The following is a 17097-nucleotide window of genomic DNA, read 5'->3' as shown; positions in this document are numbered from 1 at the left end:
CCCATCCCTAATTTCTCAAGAAGGGGGTTCCAGTGTTTTGATCAGGCCTCATTGAAGGAACAGCGCTTACAGCTCCAAGTTGGGATGGTGTGCGGCCCATTCCCCGAGCATCGTTTTTTTTTTTTCCTTTTTCAAATTTAGAGTACCCAATTCATTTTTCCAATTAAGGGGAAATTAGCGTGGCCAATCCACCTAACCTGCACATTTTTGGGTTGTGGGGGCGAAACCCACTCGGACACGGGCAGAATGTGCAAACTCCACACGGGCAGTGACCCAGAGCCACGATCGAACCTGGGACCTCAGCGCCATGAGGCAGCAGGGCTAACCCACTTCGCCACCGTGCTGCTCTCCGCAGCATCATTTTAAGGATACGATGAAAAGACCACACCAGGATGATGGACCTTTCCTGTGAGAAGTGGCTGAAAGGAATTTTTTTTTTAAAAAGCCACGGCTGAGAGAAATTTGGAGGTGTGGAGCTTCCAGTTGCAAACAGGTTGTACCCTCATTTTTAACTTATGCTGTGTGCTCTTTGCTAATTTTCTCCCATGTGTGGTGAATGTATAATATTAATTCACACTGTATATCACGGTGTCCCTGTGGGCTCCATCTGTGAGCCGTTGCGCGGCTCTGCCCACAGAGGGCGATGAGGAGCATGTACAGGGCTCCGCCCATGGCTCCGCCCACATTCGGAAGTATAAAGTGCTGCGGTCCTGCGAAGCCCGCCTTCAGTTCAGCTAGTCGCAGGCAGGCTCAGTTGTAAGTCGATTAAAGCCACAGTTTACTTCGACTCGTGTCTTTGAGTGAATTGATGGTCGCATCACCATGTTCAATACATTCACATAATAGTGAATAACATTTTGACTGGCAGAGTAAAGGTGAACAGTTTAAAGTGCAGTCAAAGGAATGTCTCACTTGGTAGTACCTGGATCAGAATCCCAACTCGAGGATGATCTAGATCTAAAAGGAGTACGTTACTAAGTGGGGTACTGCGGCACCTGTTTGCCTGTTCCATTGGTACTGGTTGAAAGGCTGCAGTGTCCCGGCCAACATTCCTCCCTCGAGAGACTGGCCGGTTAGTCATCTCGTTGCTTGTGCGTTCCAGCAGGGCTCAAATCTCTGCATCATTCCAACCACTGCCCTTCACGCAAGGTAATTCATTGCATATGAGGTGTTTTTGGATATCGTAAGCAATGTGATGAGGGTGTTTCTGAAACTGTTCAACCTTTGGTCAATGGAAGTTGAACCACAATTCACTCTAGAACGGCCTAGTAGAAACTCATTGCAAATAATGCAGCTGGTTATGAAGCAAGCATTTGTTTATATTAGATTCAAAATCCCTATGTACGTAATGAAATTCGGCGAAAAAAACAGTTTAGAATATGAGTTTCTCTTATTGTGTTCCATTAGAAATTGGAACTAAATCCTTTGCAAGTGTACCTGTGAATATTCAATAATACCAACAAGAAATCTGTAGGGGGGGGAGGAAAAAGCAAATGAGGATTTAAAAACCGTGACCTTGATTTTCCATAGAATACAGTGTAAAAGGAGGTCACTTGGCCCATTGCAATGACCCGCTGAATGAACACCCTGACTAGGCCCACTATCCCGCCTTATCCCCATAACACTGTAACCCCACCTAACCTGCACACCCCTAGACACTAAGGGCCAATTTAGCATGGCCAATCCACCTAACCTGCACACCTTTGGACTGTGGGAGGAAACCGGAGGAAACCCACGCAGACACGGGGAGAATGTGCAAACTCTGCACAGAATGTCGCCCGAGACCTTGAACGGAATCCGGTCCCTGGCACGGAGGCGGCAGTGCTAACCACTGTGCTGCCCCACGGAGGAGGAGGAGGAACTGGAAGATTTCAAAATCACAAGGCAGATGAAAGATAAATCCCAATCATTCCGCCCCCCAAACATCTCTGTACTGCCTTTAACATAAAGATAACGTGCCAAGCTGTTGCACCGAGGTCAGTGAAGCCATGACCTCGGTACCTCAATCAGGTTTGGCCATTTGAACAGCGCTGAATGGGGTTAAGTGCACCATCTACCTCAAGAGGTTGCATTGTACTTGGCCACACAATCGGAAATGTGTTGACAACCTGCTGTGGCAACTGATCTAGCTGAGCTTTTTTTATGTCCCCCCCCCCCCCCCCCCCCCGCTCCATTCAAGCTCTGAGTTCATTCCACTGGATCTCGCTATTAGAGGAAATATATATTAATTCAAATACAGGAGTCCTCCGGTAAATAGATTGAGGTGTCCATTGTCGACTTTTGTCTTCCGATTCCCTCAGCTGGTCACTCAATGGATTGTCTCTGACTGGTTGGTTATATGGATAATCCCTGTGCTAAGCTGCTGTTTAGTTCTCCAGGCTGCATTCCCCGGGGTTTTTAGCCAGCTGTGGGCAGTCGCTGTGTCTCTCGGCTGGGCCGGTTGTTCGCTCGTTGGCTTCCTGCCGTACTGGTGTTGCCCGCCCGTGACAGGCTCCGGTTGGTGCTGTGTAGAAGGACGCTGATGTACTCTGGATTGCCAGTCACGTCCAGGACCTGCAAGTATTGCAGGCCAATGAAGGACTCCTTCCCTATACCGGCCGAGGTCAGCCTGTTTGACCTGTGGGATAAACCCAGCAAGAGAACGGTCAGATTAGGAGAGCATAGAGATCATCCTATCCTGCTGCATCACAGCCTGGTATGGCAACTACTCGGCCCAAGATCGCAAGAAACTGCAGAGAGTGGTGAACTCAGCCCAATGCGTCACACAAGCTTGCTAACCTCCCATTGATTCTGTCTACACCACCAGCTGCCTCAGGAAGGTAGACAGCATTGTCAGAGACCTCTCCCACCCAGGCTTTATCCTTTTTCAGGCAGATAATACAGGAGTCTGAAGACCCGCACATCCAGACATAGGAACAGCTACTTCCCCACAGCTCCAAGACTCCTCAACGACTCCCCCTCGGACTGATCTGTTTCCTGTAAGAAGACGATTCACGATGCCCTATGCTGCTCTTGCTCATTTATTTGCTTTGTTTGGCCCTTGTTCCGCACTGTAACCAATCACTATTTGTCGATGTACCATTTGTCAAAGTTCTCTGTTGATTATTCTTTTGCCTACTGTGTACGTTCCCTTAGCCACAGAAAAATACTTTTCACTGTACTTGGGTACATGTGACAAATCATTCAGTCAATCGAGGGAGATTTTGGTGCGTCAGGGCATTAAATGCAGCAATGGCAATGTGGCGAGAGGTTGCTCTGCGTTGCCAGGCCTGGCAATTTGGGAATGCCCTCTTTTGTGAGCATGGGGTAAATAACTGGCACCTGATTGGTCAGGAACAAGCCACTCCTGATATTAAGCCTCAGACCTCATTGATAAATACAGGCGTGAGACAGTTGTTGTGACACTAAAGTCCATAGAATCCCTGCAGTGCAGAAGGAGGCCATTCAGCCCATCACGTCTGCGTCAACCCTCCAAAAGAGCACCATCCCCCCCCCCCCCCCCCCGTCCTATCCCCGTAACCCCACTCCACCCAACCTGCATATATTTGGACACTAAAAGGCAATTTTAACATAGTCAATACATCTTTGATCAGAAACCTTTTGGGAGGAAACCGGAGCACCCAGAGGAAACCCACACAAACACGGGGAGAACGTGCAGACTCCATGCAGTCACCCAAAGCGGGGAATTGAACCAGGCAGCATTGTGAGGCAGCAGTGCTAACCGCCACACTCCAGATATTTATTGAGTTCAATAGCCACCATTTGCCATATCGGGATTCGAAGCCAGGTCTCCAGAGTATTATCATGGATCTCTGGGTCACCAATCCAGTGGCAACACCACGACACCACGTCCCTCCACCAGTTCTCTGGTGAAAATTTAAGTTGGATGCTGAGGGATTAGAGCATTTGGGGAAATGAAATTAAATGAAAATCGCTTATTGTCACAAGTAGGCTTCAAATGAAGGTACTGTGAAAAGCCCCTAGTCACCACATTCCGGCGCCTGTTAGGGGAGGCTGGTAGGGGAATTGAACCCGTGCTGCTGGCCTGCCTTGGTCTGCTTTCAAAGCCAGCAATTTAGCCCTGTGCTAAACCAGCCCCTGGGTTTGAATCAGGAGTGTGGTGCTACCTGAGGGCAAACCAATGTGGGGAGTGGGGGCTTGAAGCAGGTGTTGGGCCCTTCCATATGCAGATACGGGGATTAACGCCTGAATCAGCTTTGGGGTAAAGTGTTTGCCCTTGCCCGTTACGGCAGATTTAAAAAATATTCATACTCGAGCTGCAGACTTGCTGACAAGGCCTAATTGTTTTTAAAAAAAGTATTCCTCACAGAGTTACAAAGCCATTGCGCAGAATGGGACAGCCCAAGTCCTTAATCCATCTCCTTGCTCTCCCCATTGAATCCAATTCATGGCCCTCACAGGAAAGACGGTCTAGAAAAGGCATTACACCTGATCTCCGGCTTGACGCTGTGCTTGACCTTAGCCAGAAGGCCGTGACCTAAGTGCCCTTGAGCTGGTAGTGGTGAGTCAACTACAGACGAGTGGCTTGTCAGGTCATTGCCGAGAGCAGTTAAGCATCAGCCACATTGCTGCGGGCCTGTGGTCACACGGAGACCAGACTTGGTCAGGACTCCTATTTAAGGCTACATTTGGAATAACCTTGGTTAAGCCACATTTGGAATACTGCGTGCAATTCTAGCCGCCATAGTACGAGAAGGATGTGGAGGCTTTGGAGAGGGTACAGAAGAGGTTTATCAGGATGTTGCCTGGTCTGGAGGGTAATAGCTATGAGGAGAGGTTGGTGTTATGAGCCAGGGTTTAGATAACCCCAAACTGTATCATGGAGTTCACCTGACCCACAACTTTTACTAGATTGTGGTATGGGGAGCACACGGCCCACTCTACAGGTGCGGTACAGCAGAAATGGAAAAGTGTTTTAAAGCAAAACAATTTTTATCCTAGGAACTCAAGTTAACTTTTTTAAAATATACAGTGAACATCTTAACAACCATTAATTCAAATATAACCCCCAAAGAATACAACACTAAGTAATCCTTTAAGCTTTCCTTTTAACATCCATAAGACTTAAAACACCTTTTACCAGAAGCCCATCAGGTTAAAGTCACTACTGTTATTAGTTTTAAATCACCAGGATCATTTTACAGTTTAGATTACAGAGAGAGATTCTAATACACCTTCTGGCTGTGACTGCAGCTATCCAGCTCTGAAAACAAAACTAAAACACACCCTGAGGCAAACAGCCTAAAACAAAAGTAAAAAGCTGACAGACAGCCCAGCTCCACCCCCCTCTGACATTTGCAGTAATAAACACCCATTTCTTAAAGGTACTCCTACTACAGATATTTATATACACACCCATTTATAAACACCCATTTCTTAAAGATACTCTCACATGACATTGGATAAACTCTGACTGTTATCACTAGAACGACGGAGGTTGAGGTACAACCTGATAGAGGTTTACAAAATGATGTGTTACATGGACAGAGTGGATAGTCAAGAAGCATTTTCCCAGGGTGGGAAAGTCAATTAATAGGGGACATAGGTTTAAGGTGCGAGGGGGAAAGTTTAGAGGAGATGTGCGAGGCAAGTATTTTTATACCGAGGGTGGTGAATGCCTGGAACTCTCTGCCGGAGGAGGTGGTGGAAGCTGGGACGATAGTGACGTTTAAGGGGCATCTTGACGGATACATGAATAGGATGGGAATAGAGAGATACGGACCCCAGAAAGTGCAGAAGGTTTATTTTGGGCAGGCGTCATGTACGGCGCAGGCTTGGAGAGCCGAAGGGCCTCTTTCTGTGCTGTACTGTTCTTTGACAGCAAATTTCTTTGCCTGAAGGACATTGCCGATACGAAATCTCTAGATTATGAGGTCAGTAACATTAAGCTACCACTCCTGAGCAGAAGTGTGCATGTGTGTGCGTTGCTTGGAGACAAAACCGATGTTAGCTGGCCTAACGAAAGCTACCACCCTCTATGTTCAACATCAACAACCCAGTTAAACCCCATCTCTACCATGAATTACACCACTGTAAAAACATTAGGCTTTTTAAGATGGTGAGGGTTAGATTGCTAAAAGTATCCCATCATTGCTGCAGACCACTTACCTGAGGATTATCACTTTAATGTTTGGCACAAAGATAAAGGAGTTTGAGGTGATTTTTGAAATGCGGTTATTCTGCAAGTAAACGTACTCCAGGGATTCGGGGAGATCCGGGGGTATGTAGGACAAATCGTTATATCCCAGGTCCAACAACTAGAAGTATTTAAAACAGAATTAATCACATCTTGTATTTAATGTTAAATATTCCACACCTCCTTGATTGCTAAAAATGGCCGTTTAAGATTAAAAATGGCTGGTTCATTTCCTTCATCTCAAACACTTGCCTTTCCCTTCAACGTTAATCTGAACTCTTCCAACTGCAGTGAAGCTAAGATTCGCTTAACAATGCTTGCTCCCAACTCAGTGCCAGTTTCTCAAAACCCTCGATCCTTAAAGCAGATCTGTCATCCATTCACCGTTCTTCATTCATTTCTTCCCAGTTTTTCTTTATAAATTTAGAGAACCCAATTAAATTTTTTCCAATTAAGGGGCAATTTAGCATGGCCAATTCACCGACCCTGCACATCTTTAGGTTGTGTGGGGGTGAAGCCCAGGTAAACACGGGGAGAATGTGCAAACTCCACACGGACAGTGACCCAGAACCGGGATCGAACCTGGGACCTCGGCGCCGTGATGCAGCGGTGCTAACCACCGAGCTACCGTGCTGCCCTATTTCCTCCCCGTTTTACTTTGTTAAATTTCATGGGATTCTGGGCATCGCTGGCAAGACCAGCATTCATTGCCCATCCCTAATTGCCCTTGATCTGAGGCCTTTTCGGAGGACAGTTATTAGAGTCAAACAGATCGCTGTGGGTCTGGAGTCACATGTAGGCCAGACCGGGTAAGGAGGGCAGATTTCCTTCCTGAAAGGACATTAGTGAACCAGATGGGTGTTTACGACAGTCGACAATTGTTTTGGGGTCACCAGTGGACTTTTAATTCTAGATTTTTTTTAAATTGAATTTTCAAAGACGGCTCACCAGATCATTACTCTGGATTGCTGGATAACTAGACCAGTGACAATACCACTATGCCACTGCCTTCCCGAATAGTCATGATGTGGAGATTCCGGCGTTGGACTGGGGTGAGCACAGTAAGAAGTCTTGCAACACCAGGTTGAAGCCCAACAGGTTTGTTTCAAATCAGTAGCTTTCGGAGCACTGCTCCTTCACCTGAGGAAGGAGCAGTGCTCCGAAAGCTAGCGATTTGAAACAAACCTGTTGGACTTTAACCTGGTGTTGTAAGACTTCTTACTGTCCCCGAATCGTGGTCCCTTCAGCTCCCAAGTGGGTAAGCAAGGCTCATTGCTGAAGACCGTGTTCCTCCCAACGATGGTCAACGTGATGCTTGAGACAGCAGTGAATCCTGGGGCTTGGGGCTGTGAGAATATCGATGGGGATAGGTGAGAAAGGGAGATGTCGGGCTGGATTCTCCGCCGCGCTGCGCCACTTTTCTGCCCCGACCCGCCGGCGGGATGCTCCGTTACGCCGGGCGGTCAATGGGGTTTCCCATTGTGGGGCAGCCCTACACCGTCTGGAAACCCCCCCAGGTGGCGGCAAAATGGAGAATCACGGCGGCGGAGAATCCCGCCTGTTGTCTCCCGTGCTGCTACAAGTCTCTCTAACCGTCCAAGTGGGTGTAAACAATATCGCTACTGTGAAAAGCAAGGGAGTTATCCCTGTTGTCCTCTTCAATATTTCCCATCAAACCAGATTGCTGTTGGTGAGATCTTGTGTGTTTCCTGCATTATAATAAAGGCCTGGGTTTTCCGAAGAGCAGGAATTATTGTCAGCCCACTGCTCAGCGTGAAATTCGCCTCACACCCCAAGTCGACGCTGCTCTGTATTTCTTCCGGGAACTTTGGAGACAGTTTTTTTCCGGAAATGCACAGTGCAGCATCCATCGGGGAACTCCATTGAAGCAGAATAGAGTCAGGGGGAAGACAGGGCACCCTTCTTTCAGTACCAGTTAGTTCAAATGCCCAGTTGGTGAATGGATGCGTGCGGGACTGGGTAGGTGGTTGTGGGGTAGTTGGGTCCGGGGGGTGGTCAGATGGACAGGGGTTAGTCAGATGGTCGGTGGAAAGTAGTTACGTCCAGTTGGGGGTGTAGTTGGATTGAGTTGGGGGGTACGCATGGGGTCAGGGGGGGTTTGGTTGGGTCAGATTGGAGGTCTCATCAGTTTGGGTAGCCCGTAGAAATCCTACAGTGCAAGGAGGAGGCCATTTGGCCCATCGAATCTACACCGACCCTTCGAAAGAGCATCCTACCTGGGTCCAATCCCCTGTCCAGTCCACATCGCTGGACACTAAGGAACAATTTAGCGTGGCCAATCCACCTAACCTGCACAACTTTGGACTGTGGGAGGAAACCAGAGCACCCCGAGGAGACCCACTCAGACACGGGGAGAACGTGCAAACTCCACACAGTCACCTGAAGCCGGAATTGAACCCGGGTCCCTGGCGCTGTGAGGCAGCGATAATGACCACCGTGCTGCCCAATTCTTGTGGTCAGGGAAGTAATTGGGGAGGAGGTGGAGGGGTTAGTCTGCATTTTTACGGAAGGGGAGGTGGTAGTTATCGCAATTTTGGAGTTATCCAGGATTAGACTAGGTTCTTAAACACCTCCTGGGTAACAATTCAGGAAAGTACTGCAGAACTTTCCAAAGTTCCCAACTTTAACTCCCAAATCAGAGACATTCGCTGAGGGTCCCAGGGAGCAGGGGAATTTCCCATTGGAACTTCAAGCTTCCGGAGCAATTCCCAGGTCAAGATCCCCAACACCCATCTTTGGTGGAAGGCCGGGTATCCGACAATGCGGAGTCCAAAGATTGAGACTTGGCCCAAACACAACCTTGTTGACAGTGAAGTGCATTGGGGACATCCTGAGGTTGTGACAGGCGCTACAGCAATGCAGGCTTTTCACAGCGTCTCCACCAACCTTAAGACTGGGCACCTCCCTCCATGTGCCTGGTGCTATCTTGCCAATGGTTAGCTTGTTGTGGGCCAGATGCAGTTCCCTCAAAGCTTTCAGGCCGAGCAAGGCCTGGGCCGAGAGTTGACTGATTTGATTGCGCTGGATCTTCAAGGCCTGCAAGCTGGGTGGGAGCCCGCCGGGGATCAGGGTCAGGTTGTTACCCGAGAGGTCGAGCCTCTCCAGGCGGCGGAGCTTTCGGAAGGCCAGTCGGTGAAGGCGCTCACTGCGCAGACGGTTGTAGCTCAGGTTGAGCTCGGTCAGGTAGTAGGTGGCAGCAAAGTCGTCGAGATCGATCCGCTCGATAGCGTCGTGGAGCAGCATGAGGGAGTTGATGCGGCGAGGGAGGCTGGCCGGCACCTTGCCCAGCGGATTATTAAAGATGTGAAGGGTGTGCAACTTCCGTAGTTTCCCGAAAGCGTCCTTGTGGATTCCGCTCGCCGTGATCCTGTTATTTTGAAGCAGCAGGTATTCCAGGTTGCGGATCCTGTTGACGCTGTCCTTGGAGATCGAGGCGATGTGGTTCTTCCCCAACTGCAAAACAACGATATTTGGAGGCAATCCTTCGGGTACCTTCATCAAGTTGTTGCTGGATAAATCCAAGTATTGCATCCCTTTCATTTTACTGTCGGGCAGGAGAAATAGGAGCATCCTTACTCAAATGGAAAAACATCTGGAAACTAATGATAGAATGGTCAGCAAGGAAACGTCACACTTGGAGCCACCTTATTCAGTTCTTTGATGAAGCAACTAAAGGGATAGGTCAGGGGATGTTAGTACATCACATGCTTGGATTTCCTAAAGGCTTTCGATGAGTGTAAATGTCACCACATAGCTGAGTGGCGGTGATTTAACCTGAGGGTCACGACGCCTCAGGCTAGGGGCGAGGTTGAGAATTCCTGAATAACCTCAGCCTGATACGGGAATTGAACCCGCGCTGTCGCCGTCGCTCTGCATCACGAACCAGCCAACTGAGCTAAACCGACCCCATTTTTAGGCTTGTGACGAGTGTTGGAATGTGTGCGTGGTCAGGGGATCGATGGAAGTTGAATACCAGACTGCCCACAGAACAGAGAGCAGGGTTAAAGCTCATTACAAAGGGTAGGAATTGATGTTCCTCGAGGACTGGTGCTGACACCATTGTCGGTCGCCATTTCCATTAAGGATTTAGACTCGAGAATCAAAAGTACTAATTCAGCATTTGCAGAGGACACAAAAATGTGGAAGGACTGTGGCAAAATAGAGGAAGATGCTAATAAACGTGTAGAATGGATATCCATTCCTATTCTAGTTCTCTTCCCACACCTACAACAATACAGCACAGGGACAGGCCCTACGGCCCTCCAAGCCTGTATCGGTCATGGTACCAACCTTGGCCAAAACCCTCAGCACTTCCTTGTGCCGTATCCCTCTCTACCCATCCTATCCATGTGTTTGTCGAGATGCCTTTTTAACGCCATTAATATACCTGTATCTACAACGTCCCCTGGCAACGCGTTCCAGGCATTTAACACCTACTGTGTAAAAGAACCTGCCTCTCAAATCTCCTCTAAACTTTGCCCCACGGACCTTAAACCTATGCTCCCTGGTGACTGACCCCCCCCACCCTGGGAAAGTGTGCCTGCCCATCCACTCTAACCATGCCCCTCATAATCTTGTAGACCTCTATCAGATCACCCCTCAACCTGTCTAATGAAAATAGTCCGAGTCTATTCAGCCTCTCCACATAGCTGACACCCTCCAGACCAGGCAACATCCTGGTAAACCTCCTCTGCAACTTCTCCAAGTGGGAGTGCGACTCAAACCCAGACCTTTGGCTCAGAGGCAGAGATACTAATGGACTGCGCAACGAGAAACGAGACTAGAATGGATGCGTAAATTTAATTCTAATATGTGTAAGTGTAAGGTGGTACATTTTGGTAGGGGGAATAAGGAGGCTACATACCCTTTGGAAAATAAGAGTTCAAGTGGGGTCGAGGGACAGAGGGATCTTGGGGGTGAATCATTAAAAGTAGCAACACAGGTTAATGAGTTAATTCCAAAGTGAACAAGGCCCTGGGGCTCATTTCTGGAGGAATAACATTGAAAAAGCAGAGAAATTAGGTCAGATATCACCAGGAACACTTGGCACATTTCTGCTCTCCATATTGAATAAAGACACAGGAGAGATTGTGAATAGGGTGAACTAGAACGACGAGGTTCTACTCAGCAAGAAAGATTGAATGGAGAGGAAATAAAACGATGGACGGGGTGACTGATTGGCGATCTTTAACATGTATCGCACCCAGATGAGTAAATTCTTCGGGCTGGAAGACAAGTGTGCCAGGTGGGCCGGCTAATAGAACATAGAACAGTACAGCACAGAACAGGCCCTTCGGCCCTCGATGTTGTGCTGAGCAATGATCACCCTACTCAAACCCACGTATCCACCCTATACCCGTAACCCAACAACCCCCCCTTAACCTTACTTTTTAGGACACTATGGGCAATTTGGCATGGCCAATCCACCTAACCCGCACATCTTTGGACTGTGGGAGGAAACCGGAGCACCCGGAGGAAACCCACGCACACACGGGGAGGACGTGCAGACTCCGCACAGACAGTGATCCAGCCGGGAATCGAATCTGGGACCCTGGAGCTGTGAATCACGTGCATATGTTCCAGTCGTGCCCTAGACTCGGGGGGGGGGGGGGGTACTGGCAGGGATTCGCGGACATCATGTCCCGGGTTTTGAAAACTGGGGTGGTAATGAGCCCTGAGGTGGCAATCTTTGGGGTGTCGGAGGACCCGGAAGTCGAGGAGGAGAAGGAGGCCGACATCTTGGCCTTTGCTTCCCTGGTAGCCCGGCGACGAATACTGATGGCATGGAGGGACTCAAAGCCCCCGAAGACCGCAGCATGGCTATCGGACATGGCGAGCCTTCTCGGTCTAGAAAAGGTTAAGTTCGCCTTGAGAGGTTCATTATCGGGGTTCGCCCAGAGGTGGCAGCCATTCATTGACTTCTTCGTGGAGAATTAATCGTCAACGGGGGGGGGGACTAGGGTAGTGTAGAGTAGGAGATGGTTTAGGCAGGTCCTTGTGAGACTGGAGTTGGGGTTTGCACTATGCGTTATTTGCTTTTCTTTCTGTACAGTACTATACAATGTCATTTTTTAATATGCCAAAAAAACTCAATAAAATTGTTTATTAAAAAAAAGTATCGCAGAATCACAGATTTGCTACGCTGCAGAAGGAGGCCATTCGGCCCATCGAGTCAGCACCAGCTCTCCAAACGAGCATCATGACTTTGTGCCCCCCCCCCCCCCCCCCCCCCCCCCCCCCCCGGCCCCTCACCCCCGCATATTGTTTCTGTGGACCCAGAAATGGCAGCCAGGGAAGATGCCAGAAGGTGAACAATAGGGATGGAAACCAACTGCCAATGTTTTTCAAAAAAAAAGAACGTGAGGCGGAGAACTAATTGTTGCGGAAAAAGGTTAACAGCTTGTGAGTGGAAGACACAAAACGCCATTGGGCGTATCGGTTGACACAATGGTTGGGGTGTAGTCAGTCTTGTTTTTCCACTCATGCCAACTCCTTTCCACCTCGTCGCCACATTGTCTTTCCCCTCTTTGGCAGAATCGGTGCCCTGAATGCACCAGGGGTTAGTTTGGCGCTGGAGAATATGGTACAATGCCCCTTGCTAATGGCTTGCTGGCAAATAGGATCCCAGTAAACCTTTCTAGGAGTGGCCCCTGAACCTCTCTCTATCCATGGGATGAAGCTGGTTGTGTGTGTGTGTGTGTGTGTGGTGGCCCGGCTCGCTGACGAACGCTGCATTACTTTACTTTGCTCACCTGAAGGTGTGCGAGTGAATATTAGACAGGCTGTTGCTTTGCAGGTACAGTTCTCGAAGTATTTCCAGGGCACTGAAGACGCCTTTGGGAATCTTTGAGATTCTATTGTTCTGTTAAAGAGAAACATACACACACATACACACACACTCAAAATTATTCCAACAGTTCGGAGCCTTCCTCTCACCCAATGTATACATTTGGCATCACGACAGCATCACCAGGTGGATGTCCTCAGTCTGGGTGCTGGCCGCCTGGTTGAACTTTGACCCTGCACCGAGCTTCCTCAGTGACTGTGATGACTCACCATGGAGAGCAGCCTGTGCCAGCCGGGATCGTGTTCACTCCTGTAGCAGAATTCACTGTGATCCAAGGAGCTGGACTCCACCTCCAAATGGTCTCTTCTCTTTTTATTTTCTCCTTTCTCTTTATTTCTCTATTTTTCTCTCTCTTTTTCTGCTCTCTCCCTCACCCTCTGTTGCCCTTGGCACTACTTTGCTCTCCTCTCTCTCCTCACTCCCCCTCCTCTATCCCCCTCTCCTCTCTCTCCTCTCCTCACTCCCCCTCCTCTTTCCCCCTCTCCTCGCTCTCCTCTCCTCACTCCCCCTCCTCTTTCCCCCTCTCCTCTCTCTCCTCTCCTCACTCCCTCCTCTTTCCCCCTCTCCTCTCTCTCCTCTCCTCACTCCCCCTCCTCTTTCCCCCCCTCCTCTCTCCTCTCCTCACTCCCCCTCCTCTTTCCCCCTCTCCTCTCTCTCTCCTCTCCTCACTCCCCCTCCTCTTACCCCCTCTCCTCTCTCTCCTCTCCTCACTCCCCCTCCTCTTTCCCCCCTCCTCTCTCTCCTCTCCTCACTCCCCCTCCTCTTTCCCCCCCTCCTCTCTCCTCTCCTCACTCCCCCTCCTCTTTCCCCCTCTCCTCTCTCTCCTCTCCTCACTCCCCCTCCTCTTACCCCCTCTCCTCTCTCTCCTCTCCTCACTCCCCCTCCTCTCTCTCCTCTCCTCACTCCCCCTCCTCTTTCCCCCCTCCTCTCTCTCCTCTCCTCGCTCCCCCTCCTCTTTCCCCCTCTCCTCTCTCTCCTCTCCTCACTCCCCCTCCTCTTACCCCCTCTCCTCTCTCTCCTCTCCTCACTCCCCCTCCTCTTTCCCCCTCTCTCCTCACTCCCCCTCCTCTTTCCCCCCCTCCTCTCTCTCCTCTCCTCGCTCCCCCTCCTCTTTCCCCCCGCTCTCTCTCCTCTCCTCACTCCCCCTCATCTTTCCCTCCCACCTCTCTCTCCTCTCCTCACTCCCCCTCCTCTTTCCCCCCTCCTCTCTCTCCTCTCCTCACTCCCCCTCCTCTTTCCCCCCTCCTCTCTCTCCTCTCCTCACTCCCCCTCCTCTTTCCCCCCTCCTCTCTCTCCTCTCCTCACTCCCCCTCCTCTTTCCCCCCTCCTCTCTCTCCTCTCATCACCCCCCTCTCCTCTCTCTCCTCTCCTCAGTCCCCCTCCTCTTTCCCCCCTCCTCTCTCTCCTCTCCTCACCCCCTCCTCTTTCCCCCTCTCCTCTCTCTCCTCTCCTCACCCCCTCCTCTTTCCCCTTCTCCTCTCTCTCCTCACCCCCTCCTCTTTCCCCCTCTCCTCTCTCTCCTCTCCTCACTCCCCCTCTTTCCCCCTCTCCTCTCTCTCCTCTCCTCACTCCCCCTCCTCTTTCCCCTCTCCTCTCTCTCCTCTCCTCACCCCCCTCCTCTTTCCCCATCTCCTCCTTCCCCCCTCCTCTTTCTCCTCTCCGCTTTCTCCTCCTTCCCCCTCTCCTCTTTCTCCTCTCCGCTTTCTCCTCCTTCCCCCTCTCCTTTCTCCTCTCCGCTTTCTCTTCCTTCCCCCCTCCTCTTTCTTCTCCCTCTCCCTCTCTTTATCCTCTCGTTTTTAACCCACTCCTCTTTCCCCTCTCCTGTTTCTCTTCTCTTCCCCCCTCCTCTTTCTCCTATCCTCATTCCCCCTCTCCTCATTCCCCCTCTCCTCATTCCCCCTCTCCTCTTTCCCCCTCTTTCCCCCTCTCCTGTTTCTCCTCTTCTCTTTCTCCTCTCCCCTCTGTCTGAAAACCCTATCATTATTGTGGAAGCCGGCGTTGTGACAGATGAACTCGTGATGCTGAGAGAGACCCGATGGCTGGGTTCCCCATGACTGAGGAAAGGACAGAGTGGCTGTGGAGTTGGGTGCAGGTTTCGACAGAGCAGACTATTAACACAACAGGCCGAGGGGAGTGTGGGGGGGGGGGGGGGGGGGGGGGTCTCAGCTGCATTGTGCAAAGTAACTTCAGGCCATGGACTGAAATCACATCCACATGCATGTTAGAGGGCACATGTGTGCAGTTAGTAAAATGACACTTTGGCACCTACCTGTAAATGTAGCTGAGTAAGCAGAGGCGGCAGATTCTCTGGAACACGGGTTAGATTATTGTTGGATAGAATTAAAATATTGACCATGTTCGAGCCACTAAACATGGCCTTGGGCAGGCCCGCGTTTGTCAGGTTGTTGTTGTGAAGATATACCGATCTGTTGAGAAATGGTGCACGCCCGTCACTCCTATCAGTTATTGTGATGAAGAGGGGTTCAAGAACCAACTGGCTGTGTTGCTGGAGGGCACTCCCTCAGTATTACACTGAAGCACCATTAAATGGTGGCACAGTGGTTAGCACTGCTGCCTCACAGCGCCAGGGACCCGGGTTTGATTCCAGCCTTTGGTCACTGTCTGTGCGGAGTCTGCACGTTCTCCCCGTGTCTGCGTGGGTTTCCTCCAGATGCTCCGGTTTCCTCCCACAGTCCAAAGATGTGCAGGTTAGGTGGAGTTACGGGGTTAAGGCGGGGGAGTGGGCCTAGATAGGGTGCCATTTCAGAGGGTCAGTGCAAACTCGATGGGCCAAATGGCCTCTTTCTGCGCTGTAGGAATTCTGTGGAACATTACAAACTCAACTCTGTAAACTCCTCTATCCTTATTCGAAATCCTCCACTCCAACATCGGCAAGAGAACTATCAGGCAACATACCCCACCACGTGAAAGTTATTCCAAGGTTGCAGAAGAAGCAGTTAACTTGGTAACTCCATAACCAATTGGGTGGCACAGTGGTTAGCACTGCTGCCTCACTGCACCAGGGACCCGGATCTGGATTGGCCATGAACCACATGCGGGGTTACTGGGATAGGGCGGAGGAGTGGGCCTAGATAGAGTGCTCTTTCGGAGGGTCAGTGCTGCCTCGATGGGCCGAATGGCCTCCCACTGGAGGGATTCTATCGATTCTATGAACTCCGCATTGTTCTTGCTCCCTGCGAAACTCCGACATCACCTGCACACTATGGGCGTACCGCCCCCACCTCCAGTCCAGGTTTAGGACAGACGTAAACTGGAGGTGGGTCACACTCACTTCACCTCAGGAGCCAATACCAATGCTGATGGTGGAGGAGCTGAACGGTTATCCGGCAGAGAGATACATCCAGGCAGTGAATAATATCGGTGGTAAAAGAGCTTAATTAAGAGGGCAGATTAAATTAGCTAAACTTGCATTCCCTTGAGTATTGAAGATTAAGGAGCAACTTTATTGAGACGTTTAAGTTGACTAAAGGATTTGTGAGGCTCGATAGAAATAATTCCTCTGGTGATGGGGGGGGGAGAGAGTCCAGGACGAGGAAGAAACCGTTTAAATTGGAGCCGGGCCTGTGTGCGGGAATGATATCAGGAAACACCTTTTCACTGAGAGGCTCGTGGAAAACTGCCAATCCCACTAACCCCACCCCCCCGACCAAAAACAAGGTGTTGACCAATCAAAGATGTCAAAACTGAGATTGATGGATTTTTTTTCTTAGGCCGAGGTACGGAGTTGCGGACCCACGGTGGGAAGACGGAGTTGAGATCTTGATCAACGATGATCAAATTGAGTGCTCAATGGCCTACTTCTGTTCCTACGCCCATGTCACCACCAACTTATCGCTTTACCTTAGGTGAAATTAAAAATGAAATGAAAACCGCTTATTGTCACGAGTAGGCTTCAATGAAGTTACTGTGAAAAGCCCCTAGACGCCGTATTCCGGCGCCTGTTCGGGGAGGCTGGTACGGGAATTGAACCGTGCTGCTGACCTGCCTTGGTCTGCTTTCAAAGCCAGTGATTTAGCCCAGTGTGCTAAACCAGCCCCTAAAATGAAAACCG

The 17097-nt window shown here is 50.1% G+C and overlaps 1 protein-coding gene across 3 annotated transcripts in view; it reads right to left on the bottom strand.

Moving 5' to 3' along the window:
* Positions 1-2179: 2179 nt before the first annotated feature.
* Positions 2180-17097, bottom strand: part of LOC119957256 (podocan-like protein 1) — a 171303-nt gene continuing 156385 nt past the window's right edge. For all 3 annotated transcript variants that reach the window (XM_038785105.1, XM_038785104.1, XM_038785106.1), the window contains 5 exons: positions 15295-15451; positions 12931-13040; positions 9065-9722; positions 6130-6278; positions 2180-2617 (listed from right to left, as the gene is read on the bottom strand). In XM_038785105.1, coding sequence (XP_038641033.1) covers positions 2398-2617; positions 6130-6278; positions 9065-9722; positions 12931-13040; positions 15295-15451 — 1294 coding nt within the window. In that variant the 3' untranslated portion in view covers positions 2180-2397. The remainder of the gene's footprint in view (positions 2618-6129; positions 6279-9064; positions 9723-12930; positions 13041-15294; positions 15452-17097) is intronic.

This window comes from Scyliorhinus canicula, chromosome 25, assembly GCF_902713615.1.
Source record: "Scyliorhinus canicula chromosome 25, sScyCan1.1, whole genome shotgun sequence".
NCBI classification, from domain to species: domain Eukaryota; kingdom Metazoa; phylum Chordata; class Chondrichthyes; order Carcharhiniformes; family Scyliorhinidae; genus Scyliorhinus; species Scyliorhinus canicula.
Note: the sequence above shows the minus strand (reverse complement) of the source record. Positions and strands in the feature narration are given on the sequence as shown.